The sequence below is a fragment of the Musca autumnalis genome, unplaced genomic scaffold, assembly GCF_047663935.1.
Source record: "Musca autumnalis isolate F117 unplaced genomic scaffold, ASM4766393v1 scaffold_4, whole genome shotgun sequence".
NCBI classification, from domain to species: Eukaryota; Metazoa; Arthropoda; class Insecta; order Diptera; family Muscidae; genus Musca; species Musca autumnalis.
Genome location: NW_027411977.1, coordinates 86,815,166 through 86,836,051, shown reverse-complemented (window position 1 = coordinate 86,836,051; position 20,886 = coordinate 86,815,166). Strand labels below are relative to the sequence as shown.

General features: G+C 35.9%; 2 protein-coding genes across 2 annotated transcripts; one reads left to right on the top strand and one right to left on the bottom strand.

Annotated features, from left to right (window-relative positions):
- Positions 1–3,981: 3,981 nt before the first annotated feature.
- Positions 3,982–4,398, bottom strand: LOC141402989 (uncharacterized). Its single transcript, XM_073985120.1, has 2 exons — positions 4,365–4,398; positions 3,982–4,290 (listed from the first exon to the last, which is right to left on the bottom strand). Exons 1-2 carry the CDS (start codon positions 4,374–4,376, stop codon positions 3,982–3,984), a joined length of 321 nt encoding a protein of 106 aa, XP_073841221.1. The 5' UTR covers positions 4,377–4,398.
- Positions 4,399–16,557: 12,159 nt separating this feature from the next.
- Positions 16,558–16,952, top strand: LOC141402988 (uncharacterized). Its single transcript, XM_073985118.1, has 2 exons — positions 16,558–16,569; positions 16,644–16,952. The coding sequence occupies exons 1-2, from the start codon at positions 16,558–16,560 to the stop codon at positions 16,950–16,952; spliced, it is 321 nt and encodes a 106-aa protein (XP_073841219.1).
- Positions 16,953–20,886: the final 3,934 nt, after the last annotated feature.

Here is a 20,886-nt window from a genome sequence, read left to right as displayed (position 1 = left end):
CGGACCAACCTGCGTTGACGGTGAATATCGACGTCGCATGAACCACGAGCTGTATCTGCTATACAACGACATCAATATAGTTAAACGTATCGAGATGCAGCGATTGCGTTGGCTAGGCCATATCATAAGAATGAGCGATGATGAACAGAATTGGCAGGCCAAGGAATAGATGGCGCAAACAAGTGGATGATGAGATGAAAAGGCGCGGTATTCCAGAGTGCAAAGCAACAAATAGAGAGGAATGGAGATCTCTTCTTAGTTCTGTAATGGGCCAGCTAAGTAAGTAAGTGGTGTAGGGTATCACATGGTCGGCCCCGTCCGACTATACCCTTTGCCTTCTTGTTCGTAACTGCTAAACCTAAATAAGGACAGGACGTACACAAATATTTCACTAACCTAACAAAACAACGCTCTCTGAGCGTCCGTATTACCCAAATACGTTATGTCCCAAATCACATTTAAAACACAAAATCCGCGACCGAAACATACTTAAATGTTTTCATTCGTAAAACAAATAATTTTCCAATGCAATGAATTGTATTTCATGTTTTGTTGGGCTTTTGTTTTTAAAATACAAAACACACACACATACAAACAATAACGTTCTGTCAAAGTTGAAAATTTTCAACTTACAAAAAGTATGCGCTCGACGTATTTCGAGAGTTCTCATAAGAATACATGTGTTCTACTTTTTTCACCACACACGCCCATCCATGATTTTGGCCGGGCCGAACTTTTCATACCCTCCACCATAAAACATTCTGAACTAAAATGGAATAATTAGTTTTCATTTCTGTCCCCAACTTTAAGTGGGTACGTTAAAATGTCAGATAATGTACATAAAATGCTTAATTCGGGAGGCCCTTTTTTATGGTGCTTATATCTAACTATGTATGTTGACAATTTTTGGTGGGCTAGAAATTTGGAGGTACCGTTATATAGGGGTTATAATAAAACATGGACATATGTTGGTTAAAAATTGTAGTTAGAATCCTCAAAATACCGAAAACGTGGGAACTTCAAATGTCATTAACAGCTAGTTCGGAGGTATGTGGGCTATACGAAAATATGAACTTAAATAAAAAATTTTTGTTGGCTTTTTAATTTCAAATTACAGAAAGTTCGTCCAAAAAATTAAGCTAAGGTACGGAAAATCGGGAGGTTTGTTTTGGGGCTATACCAAAACATGGACCTAAGTTCGGTTAAACATTTTAAGTAAAATCCTCAAAGTACCGAAAATCGGGAAGTATCGTTATATTGGGGCTATGTTGAAAATTGTTGATGCAGATGTGTGGTGACCACTACAACCTTCAAATGTCAAATTACAGTTAGTTCGGTTAAAAATTGTAGCTAAAATTGCCAAATTACTGAAAATTGGGAGGTACCGTTATATGGAGCTATATCAGTACATGGACCTATGTTGATAATTTTTGATGGAGAGGTGTTGTGACCACTAAGAACTTCAATTGTCAAATTACTGCTAGTTCGGTTTAAATCATCAAATTAGTGAAAATCGGGAGGTACTTTTATATGGGGCCTTTATCAATACATCGACCTTTCTTGACAATTTTTGGTGGAAAGGTGTGGTGACCACTAAAAAAAGGCGTGTTCAAATTACAGATAATTCGGTTAAAACTTGTAGGTAAAATTCTCAAAATACCGAAAATCGGGAGGTACCGTTATATGGGGCTATACCAAAATATGGACCTATGTTCATAATTTTTTCGAATATAAGTTTTTTGGTCACTAAGAACCCTAAATATCAAATTATGGCTAATTCGGTCTAGAAATGTGACTTAAAACGTCAAAATACCTGAAATTGGGCGGTAAAGTTATGTGGGGGCTATTCCAAAACATGGACCTATGTCCACTAGTTATATAAGTTTATTGACATTTAAGAACCCTAAATGTCAATTTATAGCTAAATCAGTCTGAAAATTTAGCTAAAAACGTCAAAATACTGTAAATCGGTGGGTACCGTTATATGGGGGCTATACCAAAACGTAGACCTATGTCCACAAGTTTTGTTATATAAGTTTATTGACACTTAAGAGCCCTAAATGTCAAATTATAGCTGAATCGGTCTGAGAATGTAGCTAAAAACGTCAAAATACTGTAAATCGGGGGGTACCGTTATATGGGGGCTATACCAAAACGTGGACCTATGTCCACAACTTTTGTTATATAAGTTTATTGACACTTAAGAGCCCTAAATGTCAAATTATAGCTAAATCGGTCTGATAATGTAGATAAAAACCTCAAAATACCGTATATCGGGGGTACCGTTATACGGGGGCTATACCAAAACGTGGACCTATGTCCACAAGTTTTGTTATATACGTTTATTGACACTTAAGAGCCCTAAATGTCAAATTATAGCTAAATCGGTCTGAAAATTTAGCTAAAAACATCAAAATACCGTAAATCGGGGGGTACCGTTATATGAGGGCTATGCCAAAACGTGGACCTATGTCCACAACTTTTGTTATATGAGTTTATTGACACCTAGGAACCCTAAATGTCATATTATAGCTACAGCAGTCTTAAAATGTAGCTAAAAACGTTAAAATACCGAAAATCGGGGGGTACCGTTTCAGCGTTCTATTTCAATTTTTGTGGATGCTAGAGTGATTACCACAGACGGACGGACGGACATGCACAGATCGACTCAGAATTTTACCCTGATCAAGAATATATACATATACTTTATAGGATCGCAAATGAGTATTTCAATGCGTTACAAACGGAAAAAACAAACTTAATATACCCCCCATACTATGGTGGAGGGTATAAAAATTACTATGAACACGCGACAAAATCGATTAGTTGTCAATGAGAGCCGTACCTAAAATGAGCGACATTTTTGCCGAACATTTTGAAGCTGAAAAACGTCATCTTGTAGTACTTTTATAGCGGCTCTTAAAATAAAGGACGAAAAGGACATTGAAGGAAGCGAGTTAGGAGCTCGAAGTGCACTACGAACATAATCCTCATTTGATTTGACTGAAGACATGTCTTCTCAAAAATATGAAATAGCAACAACGAACAAAGATATAACGCTAATTCCTGATGGCTTACAGGGTCTCTAGCAAAAACTTCATCACGCCATAACGCGGAAGTTCGACTCACAGCGGATCTGTCTTTCTGGGTTCTTAATATACTCACCAAGGCCTTTCTTCCCCAGACTTACTTTCACCGCCATTTTGCACAGTGCTATTGACATAGGTGCATTCGTAACAGAAATAAAACTTACTATAATATTTTAGTTCAGAATATTTCATGGTCACCGACGAAGACAGGGGAGCGCAGGCCCCCGGTTTTTTATTTGTTTGTAATTATGTTTTATTTTACATCAAAACTGCATGAAATAGGACAACGAAGCCACGCATTCCCATGTTTGCTGCGTAATTTCATCTACCTAGGTGAATCTAATTCCGCTAATATTTAAGATATCGGTCATGAATAAAAGGATGGTTTGGCCAGGAGAACCGAATTGACCTTTTTGTCCTTTCATTGGAAGTAACTATAACCGATTTTTGTCGGTAAAACTAAGTGATACCTTCCATTTCGAGTAACTTTGGCACACAATATACCTCTATTTAGCTTTTTGTAATTTTGTTTATGTAACTTCCTAATGGATTTCACTTTTGGAGACTATTATATTTGCTATTTAGTATGATATAATGGAATCAACATGTGACACCCGAATTAGTTAATCGCTGTAATATGATCATGTTTTGTTTACCATTCATCTACACACATATGCTCGCATGTATCCTACGTAATAAACAACTTCCAATATTGTTCATGAAAATGCCTACCATTCATTATCTTAATACATACTTTGCCAAAATACTCTCTGTAATTATTCAATCATTCAGCCAAGTCCAACCATTCAATTCTAAAGAAAACGATGCATAGTCTTTAATTTGCTATTGTCATCACAGTTGTTTTGTTTTATTCAAATTCACATTCTCTGATTTACTTTTTCAACAAGAGGGGAGCGGCGAAGGGGGTGGCTACTGGAGCAGCATAGGCAGCAGGAGCAACGGCATAGGCAGCGGGGAAGGCAGCAGAGTGGGCAATGGTGTGGGCATTGTAGCTGGAGGCATAGGGAGCAACATAGGCAGCACTACCGACAACGGCAGCAGCTGGGGCAGCGTGGTAAGCCAAGGGAGCGGAGTAAGCCAAAGGAGCAGAGTAAGCCACTGGAGCGGTATAGGCCAAAGGAGCAACTACACCGGGTTTAGCAGCAGCCACAGCCAAGAGGGCGAAGAAGCAAACAGCGATCTAAAAGATAGAGAGGAGAACAAAGCAAAGTTAATAATTTATTCACAGGCAAATGTTGCAGAAGATAAACTTACGAATTTGAACATTTTGTTGGAGGTTTGTTGTGGTTTGTTTTAGTGACAATTTAAAATTGATAATGAATGCCCAAGTGAGCTAGACTTTTATACTAAAAAACTTGAACTGTGTATTGGCCAATAAATATGCAATGCACACATTCAAATTTGTTGTCAAGTTAACGACGATGTACATTGTCAAAGAGCGATGTGTTGTTGGTTATGCATGTGGTAGGCGGGAGGTTCTTCTTAGAGGTCTTTAAAATAATTGTTACTATTATTATGCATGTCAAGAACGAATAACCTTATAACACATTTATTTACATTTGCTCATATAAATCTACGTTATAATGTTAAAAGTTAACGTTGAGGTTATTAATTTAGGAAATATGTCGAAAAAATAAAGATAATAATATTAAGCATTTGCATGTATTAGTTGATCTAGATGTTTAAGCCAGGAATGTGTCAAAACCGGATGTTACGTAAACGATACCAATGCAAAAGTCACACGTAATGTAACAATATTAAATGTTGTCGATAACACTGTACAACACAAAAAATAATTACGAGAAAATTCGTTCAGATTATGAAAGAGGACATGAAAGTTTACGTCGGGAAGTAACCTAAATAAGCGTGGCAATTTTCACCCATTTCTACAGGTTTTGAAAAATTGGAATCCTTGCAGCTTAGGTATAAAGTGTTTTTGGCAATATTACTAACAACAATGCGGGGTATCTTTTTATGAAAAAATTAACCCTCATGCGAGTCACTAAACGTGTCTTTTGGTCCCTTTTTTTCAAAAACGTTAAAACACTCCTTTAAAGGTGATCGTATCAGATCAAAATATTCTACAAAATTATCTGTCATAAAATTTTACTATCGGTCCACGAATACACGAGAACTCTAAATCGTACCTAAACGCCAGGAATCTGACAAAAGTAAAATCACGTTTTAACGTTAATGTTGTACTTTATCTGAGTTTCTTAAGTTTTGTCCCACAAAACTTCATTCTAGATAGAAGACGTCAAAGACGAAAATAATCTCCATCAAATTTCAAATATCAAGAAAATATATACATAAAATTTGCCAAAAAACACACAAATATTTATACCCTATACCACAATGTGGAAAAGGGTATTATAAGTTTGTTTTGGCAAAAATTCATGTAACACCGCGAAATATTCGTCAGAGACCCCCAATGTGGTATACCAATCTTCATATCTCGACGAGATAAAGCGATTTTGAGATGTGTGTCTGTCCGTCTGTCCATTATAAATTGTAAACACGCTCTAGGCCGCAATTATGGACCGATCGTCACGAAAGTTTGTATGGAGGTCGGGTTCAGATCAGAACAGATCCCTATTCTTATTGGTGATGATCGTGAAATATTTAGGGGGGGAAATGGACCAAAAACATAATATTTATCCAATTTTCTAGCGGCTCTGTAGGTCTCAATAATAGTCCGATCAACGTGTAATTTTAAATAAGGTAAGAGTATATCACAAAGGAGAAGCTTGCAATTTGAGATGGCGATCGGATAATATTTAGAGGCTTAAATGGACCAAAACTTTTGTGTGAAAATTGTGAAAATTGTGAAAATTTTTAATATACAGCTTATATCTTAATTCCTGGAAGTGACATTCCGGACATGTGAGATATACTTGAAAGTGGAACGCTTGACCTTTCAATTGATGTCAATTATGTTGGTGTGCAAGATCAGATAACAGAGTTACAGCCTAATATATTCCGTTATTTGTTTGTAGTGTAATAATAAACTCGCTAGAAGACGCAATTATACATCAATAGTCACGAAATTTTGCACCGGGTAAGAGTACAGGTCGAAAAAGATGCCTACAATTTTGAATGACGATCTGATATTCTTTAGCGGGTGAAATGGACCATTACTTTTGTATGAAGAATATAAAAATTTTATTTTAATTCTTTGAGGACATATATATTTCGCAAAGTAGCCAACATATGGGAAAAAACTACTGACCTTTCCTCTGATGTAAATTGCAATAAAGTGTTTGCTAGATAACGGGCCTACTGCCTAATATATAATGGCTTCTGTGTATAGAACCACATTTTTATCCCATGCTACATATTGTCTCTCCAAAAGTTTATGTAACACCAAGAAATATTCGTCCTAGACCCCTTATTTGGTATGCCAAAATTCAAATCTCGACGACATAAAGGGATTTAGCGATGTGTGTCCTTCCATTTAAAATTGTAAACAAGCTTAAGGCCGCAATTATGGACCGATTGTAAAGAATTTTTTAAGGAGGTTGGGTTCGGGCCAGAATAAAATTTGATTATTTTTTGGTGATGATCGTGAAATGTTCAGGGAATGAAATGGACCAAAAACAAAATTTTAACCAATTTTGTAGCGGCTCTGTAGGTCAAAATAATAACCCGCAAAATTTTAAACAAAGTATGAGTTTATGATGATGAAGAAGCGTACAAACCAACGTGAAGATCAGATAATACTTAGCGGGTTAAATGGACTGAAACCTTTGTGTGAAATTGGTAAAAATTTCAATAACGTAGCGGTTAAACAAGGGAAGTAGTAGTACTACATAAGTGGGTTTCATTACATTTTAGTTTGTGTGAACTAATTTTTCCTTTCCTGCTACAAAAATGTTTTTGTCATGCTAGATAACTTTTTGGTTTTGGTCATAAGTATTATACATTACATCTCTGATATCACTGTGCAACATTTTTAAGGTGATCTTGTGCAAAAAATTCGAACTGTGGATTTTTTGAAAGTACAGACCCAAACGACAAGAAACCCTAGTTGGGTTTTAGTGTCTCAGATCCAGCTCGGATTTTATGGCCCCATCTAAACATGGTTAAATATTGAGTTTTTAAAGAAATTCGGGGCTATATCTCTGAAACCAATGCGAATCTTCTTCTGACCTCTGAAGCAATTTTGTAAATAAGGACAAGAATAAAATATTTGGAGAAATAATGAACTCGAGAAACAACATTTATTGTCTCAAATTTCAAAATATATGCAAAAATACCAAAATTTTTATACATTTCGCACCGTATCTCCAAAACCGTTAATTTTTTCTGAATATTTTATTTTGGATATTCCCTGAAATGTAATACACAACTCTTCAGAACATGTCATTGTTGTAAAATTCCTCTCTCCCGTTGTTTTCAGTACATTTTTCAACGACGATTTAATAAAAATGTCAATAATGTAGTGAAATCCGAAATGCGAGAATAAACTGTTGGTGTGAACTGTGTTTGAAATACGTGTTGTAAAAGATATGATGCAAAATACCGCTGAAACAACATGAAGTAAGCATTTTAGAGTTTCAGATTGTTCTAAAGAATTGTTGAGAACTCTATTTGGAAGATTTTTGCAACGGGTTACTTGGTTCAAACTCCCAATAGTTTAGCCGATACTGACCAGAATTTCAGCAATTATGTAAAATTTTCTATATTTTATAGATTTTAATGTCTAGATGGGGTTTTTCTTATGTCGTTTTTTCAAAAGATAAGTTCTACTAGTTTAGGGCTACAATATTGCTAAAGACAGCAAGGTCAAATTCCTATTCGTTTCTGAGATAAAGGCCTGATAAATGCAAAAAAGTGTAGATTTAGCTCGGTTTAGATGAGGCCATAAACTGGATCTGACAGGACAAAACCCTACTAGGGTTTTTGTAGTCTAAATATGTACTTTCAAAAAATTCATACTAGAAGTTGTTTGCATTTTCAGTGTTGCGTAGTGTTATACGCAACCCTGCTTTTTCGTCATAAACTACCAAAAAATACAACTGTTTTACGATGTCTTTGTTTGTTTCTGTGTGTTGTAGAAAAACAAAAATACTCAAACGATGACAAAAGTGTAAATAAATGGTTAAACAAACTTGCAAAAGTTATATTTTTATACCCTCAGCCTTTAGGCCAGCGTCGCCCAAGAATTTCCATCAATGTTTTAGTATGTGTGTATGTATAAGTGAAGAAAACAACAACTACATGATGTTTATTGTTTGTTTTCATTCACTTACGCTGTAGGTTGCAAAAAAAAAAGCTCAATGGGCGCCCTCACTATACTGTCTTTGCAAAAAAGCGCGTCCCTGCTTTAGGCTAAAGAGGGTATTTACACTTTGATACGACCAAAAATGTGCCTCATCGAAATAATGGTTTTAGACCCCAAGTATGTTTGTACGATATCCGTTTCAGACAATTTTGAGTTGATCTAGCAATGTCCGTCCGTCTGTCTGGCAGGCTGGTGCGCACGATAACTCTCGAACGGATCAATCGATTCGGTTCAAATTTTGGGTATCGAAATAATTTGTCCAGATTCGATTTAAGTTCGAAGATGGGCCATATAGGTCCATTCCTTCAGGTCCATTCCCCCACAAATGTTCAAAAATTATCGCAAAACTTGTGCGCACGATAACTCTTGTAGGGAATAACCGAATTTCGGAAAAGTTCAGTTTAGGACCTGCTCTCGAATCGCCTTGGTTTTTGTTGTAACATCTTGTATTCACCGTGGTGCCACCGTGGTGCAATGGTATGCACGCCCGCCTTGCACGCAGAAGGTCGGGGGTTCGATTCCCCTGCCAAGAACCATCAAACATTTCTCAACGGTGGCAAAATACCCCTCAGTAATGTTGGCGACATTTCCTGAGTATTTTAGCCTTGAAAAACTTCTCCACAAGTGGTGTCTTAAGACACGCCGTTCGGACTCGGCGATAAACAGTAGGTCCCATATCATTGAGCTAAATATGAATCGGGGTGCACTCATTGATATGAGAGAAGTCTCCCTTGTCATGTATGGGATGTTGTGGAACAATGTTTTGTGTTCTTGTATTCACTGTCTCCTATACGAAGGTACACGTTTCCTCAGGGGCAAGTCCATACTTCCTGAAAAAATAGACTGAAAGTTGAAAAACAAACCCGATGACACCATGTTTATGGGTGGAAGCGCCAGATAATTCTCGAACGGAAATGCCGATTCCGGCCAAAATTTTGTCTTCGTAATATTGTTTCCAAACATACTTTAAGTTTGTAGATAAGCCATATCGGTCCACTCCTTCAGGTACCTACCCCACAAAAGTTCGAAATATTCGGAAAAATTGTGCGCACGATAACTCTTGATAGGAGTGACCGATTTGGTCCACATTCTCATAATCAGCCCAATTATGAACGGCCTCTCACCGTGAGTTTTCTCTTTCTCGCCTCCTCCCCTATTATAAACATCATATCGCCGTGAGTGATGTTATGTTCTCACTGTTCCCTTATTATAACAACAAGAGGGTGAGCAAAACCTCACGTTCGTGAAAAAATTAGCTATTACAAATGTAAAAAAAGTGAGAAAAAGAGGCAAATTTCTGCTGAAATTTCTCACTACCGAAATCAAAGTGAGTTGAACAAAAAAATTTAAGTGTGAACATTTATTTTAAAAAATACGAATATTTTGTATCTGTAATGATAATTAATTGTATTTTAGGTTGAAAGTAACAAAAAATAATAAGAGATTTTTTATGTGTGAGGTTATTGTTGACCTTTGGACGCTATTTTCTTTGGTTTTAATTTGGCTTGAGGTCAACTTAAAAATTTAAAAACAAATGGGCGTTTTTGTTTTTATTCTTATGAAAAGAAAGAAATATCATTATTATAAATTTCTACCATAATGTTTATAGTTGCATAAAACGAATGTTCTTGTTTTTTAAAGCTTAGGACATTGACCGCTAACATTTTTCAGAGTTCTTTACGAATTCGGTCTGAATCTCTGAATTCTTTCAGAATTTGGTACAAAATTGGGTCTACCTTCAGTTCCCAAGAATGGCATGTAACTATCCACTGGAGTTATATGACTAGGTTTGGCATCGCACCATTAAAAGACGCAGAGTGCTGTGCATGGTGCTATCAATATTTGCCTAAGAATTTAGACGACTGCAATATCCCAAGTATAGTTGAGCAAAAACTACTCTGGTTTGTTGTGGACTTTATTCACACTATACATTAGAACATACATTAGAACCTGCGACTATGTGAAAGCTATTCAAAAACTACTTGAAATGCTTGTTGAGCAAGGGATTCTATCCAGTATGGTTGGGCTTCCCTCTCTAGAACGTGAAGATCATTCTTGATGGACCTAGTGTGTCGGGCCAACCCACCAACGTTTTAGTTACAGTACTTGCTCGGGCATTACCGTGAGAGCCATCCCTATCTCACGGTAATGCCCGAGCAAGCACTGTAACTAAAACGTTGCCCGTGGTATGTATCAGTGAAGGAAGGCCTAAATCGAGTTTTCAGGTATGGACAGATCAAAAAGGTACATTCTGCATAAAGCGGCTCACAACTATACAAGGACCCAATCAGGAGCAACCCATGTCTGCAATTGTTATTCCTAGAGAGAGTAATGTACACGATTTGGATCTTTTGGGGTCGCAGTCTTGGAAAGAATGGGAGATGGTGCTAAACACAACTTCCACTTCATTTCCTTGGTATTCCTCAGAATTTGCCATTTCTGTTATCACCCAAAATGCAACATTAAACATTTACTTATTGTAGCCATTTAATGACGTTTTTAAACGACATTTGTTGACTTTTTTACGATTTTCCAATAAATTTCACGAATTCTTCAGTGTAAATAAACAATTTTCACATATCTGCCAAAACAAAAGAACAGCTGTTACAGATGTTGCCATGTTGTTTTAATGTTGTATTTTCTTTTACCAATATCCATGTTCTTTTACAGTGGATTGTTAATAACTGACATTTTTCTTGCTAGAAATGTTTATTAATTTGAAAATTTATTTATTTTTTATACAAAAAATAAGAATTAATTAATCTCAAAGTTATTTGTGCAAAAAATGACGGTATGGCAACACAAATTATTATTTCAAGGGTTCACAAGTCGCGCCATTATTTTCCATTTTCCGACTTGTCAACCCTTGTTCACTTTTTGTGCTCCTCCCTGCTCAATCATAATAGCTCGAGCAGGTGAAAGTGAACTGCAACTCGCTTGTGAGTAGCTCCCTACGTGAAGATTCATAATCGCTATGAATATCTACCAGATATAGATCAGGTTCGAATATGGACTATATTTGTCCACTCCATCCCGTACCTCCCACACAAATTTTTGGATAAGTTCACTTTAAGACCTGCTATTGAATCACTTTGATTTTTGTTGAAGCAACTTACATTCGCTGCCTCAATTACGATGGTAAAAGTTGTTTCAGGGGCAAGTCCATACTTCTTGAGAAAACAGCCCGAAGGTTGTAAAAAACCCCCTATGGCACCCCCATGGTCTATGTCGATCCATACCTTTAAGTACCTTTTCCGCAAAATTTTTGAACTTTAATCCTAATCAACGGGGGTTATCATGAATGAAATTTTCCCGTGAGTTTTGTTTTTCCGCCGTTGCAACTTAAGGGAGAAAGTTAAAAAATATACACGGGGAATTGCCGTTCATGATAACCCCCAACATTTTTGTCGGTTCATACGACCAAAATTTTGAAACCCCCTAAATACACAAGTTTTTTGTGAAAAAAGTGTTCCAATTTACACAGGCTGAGGGTATATCTCTGTCGGCAAAGCCGACTGATACTTTTTTACTTGTTTTAATTTTAAATTAAGTCATGTTATTTGGTAAACATTAGTGTTGCGAAATTCTTATTTTTCGGAATTAAAATTATTGTGTGCGTGTGTATGTGTTATTGTATCCGTGTGTATGTGCGATTGCGTGCGTAAGCAAATGACGCAAAAAAACCAGATGTAAATACACTTCATTTCTTTCTAGGATTTCGTAAAACGAAATCATTTAATGTGCATATGTAAATTGGACTTAAAAGTTCGTTTTTTGACACAAAAAATAATCATTTCGACAGCAAATGTGTGGCAAAAACTCGCAAGATTCCACTCGAAAGTGCATTCGACAACGTATGCCGTAATCCAAATACTGAAAATGTCGATCGAAATAACTCGATGACGTATGCGAGAATTAGGCCCATGGGAAATGTAACTAAAATGCATCAGAAATAAAAATGATACATGTTTGTTTTTTTACCTGTGTTAAAAATGCGCAATTGTCACGTTTTGAAGGACATAGCTTCGCATTTGTTAAGTATTGCGGCGTTATGAAATACAATACTTAAGACATTTTCGGACATTTGCAAAGCATCTGCAATACGGAAGTCAGCATATTTGACATTGCCTTCGAGTTTTGTAGTACTTTCTTTTGGCGTTCCAGCCCCCCTATTCAGTAACTTTTTAACAACTTTACTCATTCTTTATTTTACAACAATAGCTCTGTTCCAGAACTAAAAAGTGTTTACAATTTTTACCACTTTTACACATTTTGCGTTTCCGTACACAAAATTTATATGAAAATCGTTTACGACTTTTACAACTTTTACGACTTTTACCACTTTATAAAGTACGGGAACAGGTCAAATTTCATTTGTTTGTTTTGTAGTTGTTACAAAAACAAAAGAAATTTTAACAACTTTTGAATCGACAAAAGTTACAGAATAGGCCTACTGGTAAGCTTTTAATAAAACAAAACACATTTTCTTTTACCTTTGTTCGTTTTATAAGATTTTGTTCATTTATTTCATTGATCCGAAAAAAAACCTAAAACAATATAAAATATTTGCGCATTTCAACAATTATGTAATTAAATAAAAAATATACAGATTCTAGACTTATAAACTATAATTAATCGTAAAATATAAATTAGCTTTGTTTTTAAATAATAGTTCTTATTTAAAAAAGAGGAATAATAATAATAAGAAGAAAACACCATACACTGTAATAAAACCTTTGCCATTAGAAACAAGTCTCATTGAAAGACATTGTCAATAAGATAAGAAATTACGAAAAATGGAATATATAGAAGAAATACCTTGACATAAATAGCAGAAAAGTGATAAAGAAATGCATTTTCATGTAGATGTGTGTGTGTGTTTTAAAGAAACAAAAAGTCTTTACAAAAATAAGATAAAACAAAACCAAAATAAACCAAACATAGGATTAAATAAGGAAATTTAATATAAATACATACATTGTTTTCAAATTGTAGTACATATTTTCATTAATTGTTTGTGGTGGTGGTTAAAACAAGTTTAATTGATTATTGCAAAAGCTGTGGCAATATGTTTTCGTAGTTTAATTTAAATTTAGACAATATAAGAGAAGAAGTAAAGCAAATTAATTGTATTTTTAAATAGTATTTTTTACGAGTTCTACTTTCCTATTTTTTGTTGTTGTTACTTTTAACAAATTATTTTTATGCTGTTGTTGTTTTGCATTTTCTTTTACAAAATCAATTAGTTTTTTTTTGTTAATTAGTTTTTTTTGTTATACCGAGGTGCCGTTATATGGGGCTATACCAAAACATGGACCTACGTTCATAATTATTTCGAATATAAGTTTTTTGGTCACTAAGAACCCTAAATATCAAATTATAGCTTATTCGGTCTAGAAATGTGAATTTAAACGTCAAAATACCTGAAATCGGGCGGTAACGTTATATGGGGGCTATTCAAAAATATGGACCTATGTCCACTAGTTATATAAGTTTATTGACATTTAAGAACCCTAAATGTCAATTTTTAGCTAAATCGGTCTGAAAATTTAACTAAAAACGTCAAAATGCCATAAATCGGGGGTACCGTTATATGGGGACTATACCAAAACGTGGACCGATATAGCCCATCATCGAACTTGACCTGCCTGCAAACAAAAGACACATTTTCCCAATATTTAGACCATTTTGGTGGATAGGTGTGGTGACCACTAAGAGCTTCAAATGTCAAATGTTCAAATTACAGCTAATTCGGTTAAAACTTGTAGGTAAAAATCTCAAAATACCGAAAATCAGGAGGTACCGTTATATGGGGCTATACCAAAACTTGTACCTATGTTCATAATTTTTTCGAATATAAGTTTTTTGGTCACTAAGAACCCTAAATATCAAATTATAGCTAATTCGGTCTAGAAATGCAACTTAAATCGTCAAAATACCTGAAATCGGGCGGTAACGTTATATGGGGGCTATTCGAAAACGTTGATCTACGTCCACTAGTTTTGTTATATAAGTTTATTGACACTTAAGAACCCTAAATGTCAATTTATAGCTAAATCGGTCTGAAAATGTAGCTAATAACGTCAAAATACCGTAAATCGGGGGTATCGTTATATGGGGGCTATACCAAAACGTGGACCTATGTCCACAACTTTTGTTATATAAGTTTATTGACACTTAAGAACCCTAAATGTCACATTATAGATAAATCTGTCTGAAAATGTAGCTAAAAACGCCAAAGTACCGTAAATCGGGGGGTACCGTTATATGGGGGCTATACCAAAACGTGGACCTATGTCCACAACTTTTGTTATATAAGTTTATTGACACTTAAGAACCCTAAATGTCACATTATAGATAAATCTGTCTGAAAATGTAGCTAAAAACGCCAAAATACCGTAAATCGGGGGGTACCGTTATATGGGGGCTATACCAAACGTGGACCTATGTCCACAAGTTTTGTTATATAAGTTTAGTGACGCTTAAGAGCCCTAAATGTCAAATTATAGCTAAATCGGTCTGAAAATGTAGCTAAAAACTTCAAAATACCGTAAATCGGGGGGTACCGTTATATGGGGGCTATACCAAAACGTGGACCGATATAGCCCATCATCGAACTTGACCTGCCTGCAAACAAAAGACGCATTTTCCCAAAATTTCAGTGTTCTATCTCCATTTTTGTGGATGCTAGAGTGATTACCACAGACGGACGGACGTGCACAGATCGACTCAGAATTTTACCCTGATCAAGAATATATATACTTTATAGGGTCGCAAATGAGTATTTCAATGCGTTACAAACGGAAAAACAAACTTAATATACCCTCCATACTATGGTGGAGGGTATAAAAATAAAATTACAAACATCAGTAGAATATAATGAAAATCTTCCGTCGGAGCCTATTTCTTGAAAATGATGCCGGTTAGGACTTCATTGTCAATGGCGACCATTATTGCGCCGTGATAACCGACTATAGCCCAGTCAAAATAGACATGCGTATAAGGGAGAAATTTGCAAATATTTCCACAAAGCTGAATTTTGGTGGATAGATTTGATTTACCGTTAGATGCAACGTCCTAAATGTCCTCATCGATCCCATGTGTGCAAAAGAAGTTATTCGGGTCGAAGGTGATTTTTGGAGGCATTATTCAGTTTTTTTTTTTAATTTTTCTTAAAAACTGTAAGACTTAGCAAAAGCCGGCTAAAGTAAAAGTTGTAGATTTAACAATTATCTACAAGAATAGTCTTCATGGTTTTTATAAAAGACTTACAATTTTCGAAATATCGCGATCTAAAGGTCAATGTGTTAAGTATTTCCATAAGCTTTCAAACGATATCCACTTTGCAGTAATGGGTTAAGTAGAACCGGGTCTAACAAGGTCTTTAAACAGGATCCGCCGCCCATGAAAATTATATTTTTCCGTAATAAGCGCTACAAACCCTAGTTTCGGACAAAACTTAAAAAAATCGCAGACTTTTCGTTGGGGTCGTTCCCGTTTACACATGTGGGTTAAATGGGCTATTTTGCATAAAATGACTGCATAAAACAACTCTACTAAACACGCTCCGATTTTGTTGGATTTTTTTTTAAAGATAGGTATAATATCGCTCTTCAAGGAAGCATATATTTTTTGGGGGAACAGACCCGGTTACTTCGGTTATTTTAGCCAGTTCGTCAGAATATGTGCCTATTTCCCTTATAGGTGCATAAAAATCATGTGTTTTTTAGAACAGCTATATCGCATAAATGGTTCCTTCTAGGAAAAAAATATAAAGACCAGATTTTTTAGATTTTTTCCTGTGAGAATATGTAAAGTCAAATTCATCGAATGTTCTTTCAAATGATTTTTTATTTAAAGAAAGGGAAGGAACCTTTAAATGGATCACCCTTTACAAAAGCAAGCATACCGTTATGTATCACAACGTCAAACTAAAATGGGTATTTTGTACAAGGACGTCTGTTAATCACTCAGAATCAAAACCACAAATAATCTACCTACTTCAGTAATAAATGAAGATAAGTATAACAAACAAGCATGTGCTTGGCATATTTATGTCTCAAGACACATTTTTGGATTTAAGTATAAAAGACTTGCGCACTACGGCATTCATTATCAATTTTAAATTGTCACTAAAACAAACCACAACAAACCTCCAACAAAATGTTCAAATTCGTAAGTTTATCTTCTGCAACATTTGCCTGGGAATAAATTATTAACTTTGCTTTGTTCTCCTCTCTATCTTTTAGATCGCTGTTTGCTTCTTCGCCCTCTTGGCTGTTGCTGCCGCTAAACCCGGTGTAGTTGCTCCTTTGGCTTATACCGCTCCAGTGGCTTACTCTGCTCCTTTGGCTTACTCCGCTCCATTGGCTTACCACGCTGCCCCAGCAGCTGCCGTTGTCGGTAGTGCCGCCTATGTTGCTCCCTATGCCTCCAGCTACAATGCCCACACCATTGCCCACTCTGCTGCCTTCCCAGCCACTTATGCTGTTGCTCCCGCCGCCTATGCTGCTCCAGTAGCCACACCTTTCGCCGCTCCCCTCTTGTTGAAAAAGTAAATCAGAGAATGTGAATTTGAATAAAACAAAACAACTGTGATGACAATGGAATATTAAAAGCAATTCTGTGTTTTAATGAAGTGTTCCATTTCTTATGGGAGGTGAATGGTTTATAATATGGAATAGTCCGGTCAAAATAGACATTGAAATAGCAAAAATTCCCACAAGGCTGAAATTTGGTGGAGAGCTTGGGTTTGCCATTAGAAGCAACGTCCTAAAAGTCCCCATCGATCCCATGTGTGCAAAAAAGTTATTCGGGGTCAAAGGTCAAATTTTAATGGATTTTAGGTTTTCGGATTTATTTTTTGATAACGGTTGATCTAATCAAAAAGCGACTAAAGTAAATATTGTAGACAGAAAAATTTATCTACAAGTTTGATATTTATAATTTTTTCCCTAGAAGGAACCATTCTTGAGATATAGCTGTTCTAAAAAAACACATGATTTTTATTTATTTATTTATTTATTTATTTTATTAATCAACTTTACAATAATTCTAAGCCATCAGGCCAATTAAAATGAATTACATTATATTACATATTTGTATGTCATCACTACTCAGTGTGCATATGAAATAATCCTATTTAGTTATTTAAATTGAATCCTTACATGTAAACAATAAATGGAATACATTATGCAAAGCGCAGATATGTCACTACTCCAAAACATGGCATTAAAACATGCCTTATTAATATTAAATATAGAAAGTAAAATTGAGATCACTAGCAACTAATTAATTATATAAAATCACGTAAATTCATTTTTATATATATTTACTATACAAAGAAAATTACGTTCCTGCCACAAGGCAAAAGCGCACAGAATGTATTGTACTCTACTTAGACTAACATAGGTTGTCTCACAAAGTGTCTAACAAGACGTTTTGAGAACGAAGTCGGGGTAATGCTAAAGTCTTTCAATTCATTCGGCAAGGAATTGTACAGCCGAGCAACACGTACCATAAACGAAAGATCCATGAGATGGTGAACTGTGGGAATCTCAAGTTGAAGGCGGCGGGATGAAGAGCAAAAAACGAAATCATTTACCAGAAATAGAGGGCACTGATGCTTAATGGTTTTAAAAAAACTAAGCATAAGACGAGTGTTCACAAATGCATGGAAGGAACAACCAAAGAAGTCCACCACGTAAGGTGTAATATGAACACGACGATTCAATTTATATACAAAACGAATAATTTTGTTTACGGCCAACTGAATCAAGTCAAAATTACACAAAGTTGACCCAGAATAAACTTCAAGGCAGTAAAGAAAAATAGGTAAAACCAAGGCATGAGCCAAGCGTTTCCTAATGAAAAGCGGCAAAGCTAAATCAGTTGCATAGAGACTTCGAAGAGAGGAATTAAGTTGGGACACAACCATATTTATATGACAACAAAAATTAAGTTTGTCATCAAACAACACTCCCAGGCACAACAACTCGGAAACAAAGTCAATGTTCGTATTATTGTATCTAACCGATACTCCACTGTTCGTGAAAGAAGCAAAGAATATAGCTTTTGTCTTCGATGGATTCACAGTTAGAGAACTATTTATCATCCACCCCCGCAATGCCTCCATTGCATTATCAATCTTGGACTGAAGAACAGATATGAAACGACAATCACCTTTGAAAAGTAACTGTACGTCATCTGCAAAGGCGAAAGGTTGACACCAAAAACTTAATTCAGGGAAAAGATCATTAAGGAAAATAATAAAGAGAAGTGGCCCTAAAACTGAACCTTGGGGCACACCACTTCTAACAGGAAGAAAAGAGCTCAATGCACCCCCAACACATACAAGCTGCTTTCTCTCAGCAAGATAAGAAGACATTAAGCAGCATGCACTTCGGGAGAATCCATACAATGAATGTAATTTATGTATCAACTTCGCATGATGCACCCTGTCAAATGCCTTCTCCAAGTCAAGGGACACCAAGACACTAAGTTTTGTATTGCCAAAACCGACTCTCACCGACTCCGTCAGACCTAACAAAAGCGAGGCAGTGCTTCTGTTCTTCCTGAATCCACACTGGGCATCATCAAGCATACTATTTCTCTCTAAATAAGTTGTAATTTGAAATTTCAAGACATGTTCCACAATCTTGGAGCAAATGGGCAAGATAGAAATTGGACGAAACTCTTGAACAGAACCAATAACATTTTTCTTTTTCACAGGAACAATTTTAGCCAACTTCCAGGCAACCGGAAATACCGACGTTGTTAAAATAGTATTAACCAAGGTAAGAAAATGACGAGAAACCAAAGGAATAACAATTTTTAAATACTTAAGAGTATAGCCATCCAACCCAGCTGCATTTGACTTTATAGAAGAGAATGCCCTCTCTAGATCCGAAACATCCACACAATGAAAAGAAAAACCATCTTCACCAACTTCCTGAAAATTATCGAAAGAAAAATATGAATCAAGTTGATTACTCGCAAACCTTGCATTCAACTCATCCACGCTTCCACTATACGTGTAGGATTTATCAGTGGAAAATCCATTGGATTTAAGCAAACTCCACAATTCCTTGTTACTGCGTCGACCTTCAAACAGTGACGAATGGGCATTTATCTTATCTTTTCGTACAACGGATTTAGCCTTATTTCTAGCTTTACAAAAACTCCTCCAATCAATTCTACTTTTAGTTCTAAGATATTGTTTGAAAGCTAAATCCCTTATAGAATTGTGGTACGAAATCTCAGGAGACGAATACCAAGCATTCCGCGTGTTCAAAAACAATCTCCTCTTCCTAACTGGAAACAAGTGAAGAACTCGATTGAGACATCCATCAAGGCATTCCCACTGAACATCAACACTGTTCGAGGAGTACATAGCTGAAAAATCGAAGGAGGATACAGCCTCAAATAATGTCTCTTGACTCACTGCATCATAGTCAATATATTCAAAATACTGATCAGCCAATGAAACAGAAATGCTCAGAGACAAAAAGATAAATGCATGATCAGAAATGCCCGGACAAAAAAATTGACCAGAAAACACCACAGAGTCTTCATTGCTAAGTGCAAAAAAGTCCAACAAGGACGTAGAATCGTGCGCAACACTGAAGTGGGTGGGAAGCATATTATGCCTAACTGATATACATAGTCTTCTGCAAGAGTCTCTTACTTTGACTGATGACTCCAAAGAAAAAAGGTCATTGTTAAAATCACCCATTAACAAAACTTCATTATACCTCACTAGCAAATCACCAACATCCTGCTCAAAAGCCTCGAAATTTCCATTCGGAAGATAAACGACACCCACAAGAACTTTACGACTGCCTAGCAACAACTCCACGAACAGACTCTCTGCATTTCCATACTGACTACTTTTAAAAACAGTTTTATATTTTATTGATCTGGAAATATAAAACGCCACTCCGCCTCCTCTCTGTTCAGGTCGATCATTGCGGCAACATGTATATCCTGAAATTGATACCCTTCTAGATGGAACTGAAGGTTTGAGCCATGTTTCCGTCACCCCAACTACATGCAAACAACTATCCTCAACCACATTTCGTATCTCTGAAAGCTTAGACGAGTTACGGGTAAGATTAAAACTACGGCAGTTAAAATGCCCGACATTCAAATTATCACTATGGGCACTTAAGCTTGTACGCAAGAACGTATTATCGCAGGCAATGTTTCCCAAATTGCTATTAATCATTTCAAAATTTTGCGCCATTGGAAAAAAAATAATTAAAATAAAAAGAAATGTAACATGTATGCATACAAATAATGAAAGTGTATAACAATTGATTATCTGTTTTGCCAACACATGAAATGCAATTGAAATATTCACTATCCCAAACATTGCATCATCAGCAAAAAGACAACCAGCAGAAAAAATACAAAATGTTATTTGTTAAGAGTTAGAGACAATACAGTCAGAGACCGTAGGAGCTTCCCCGTTTATAGTGTTATCACATGCTT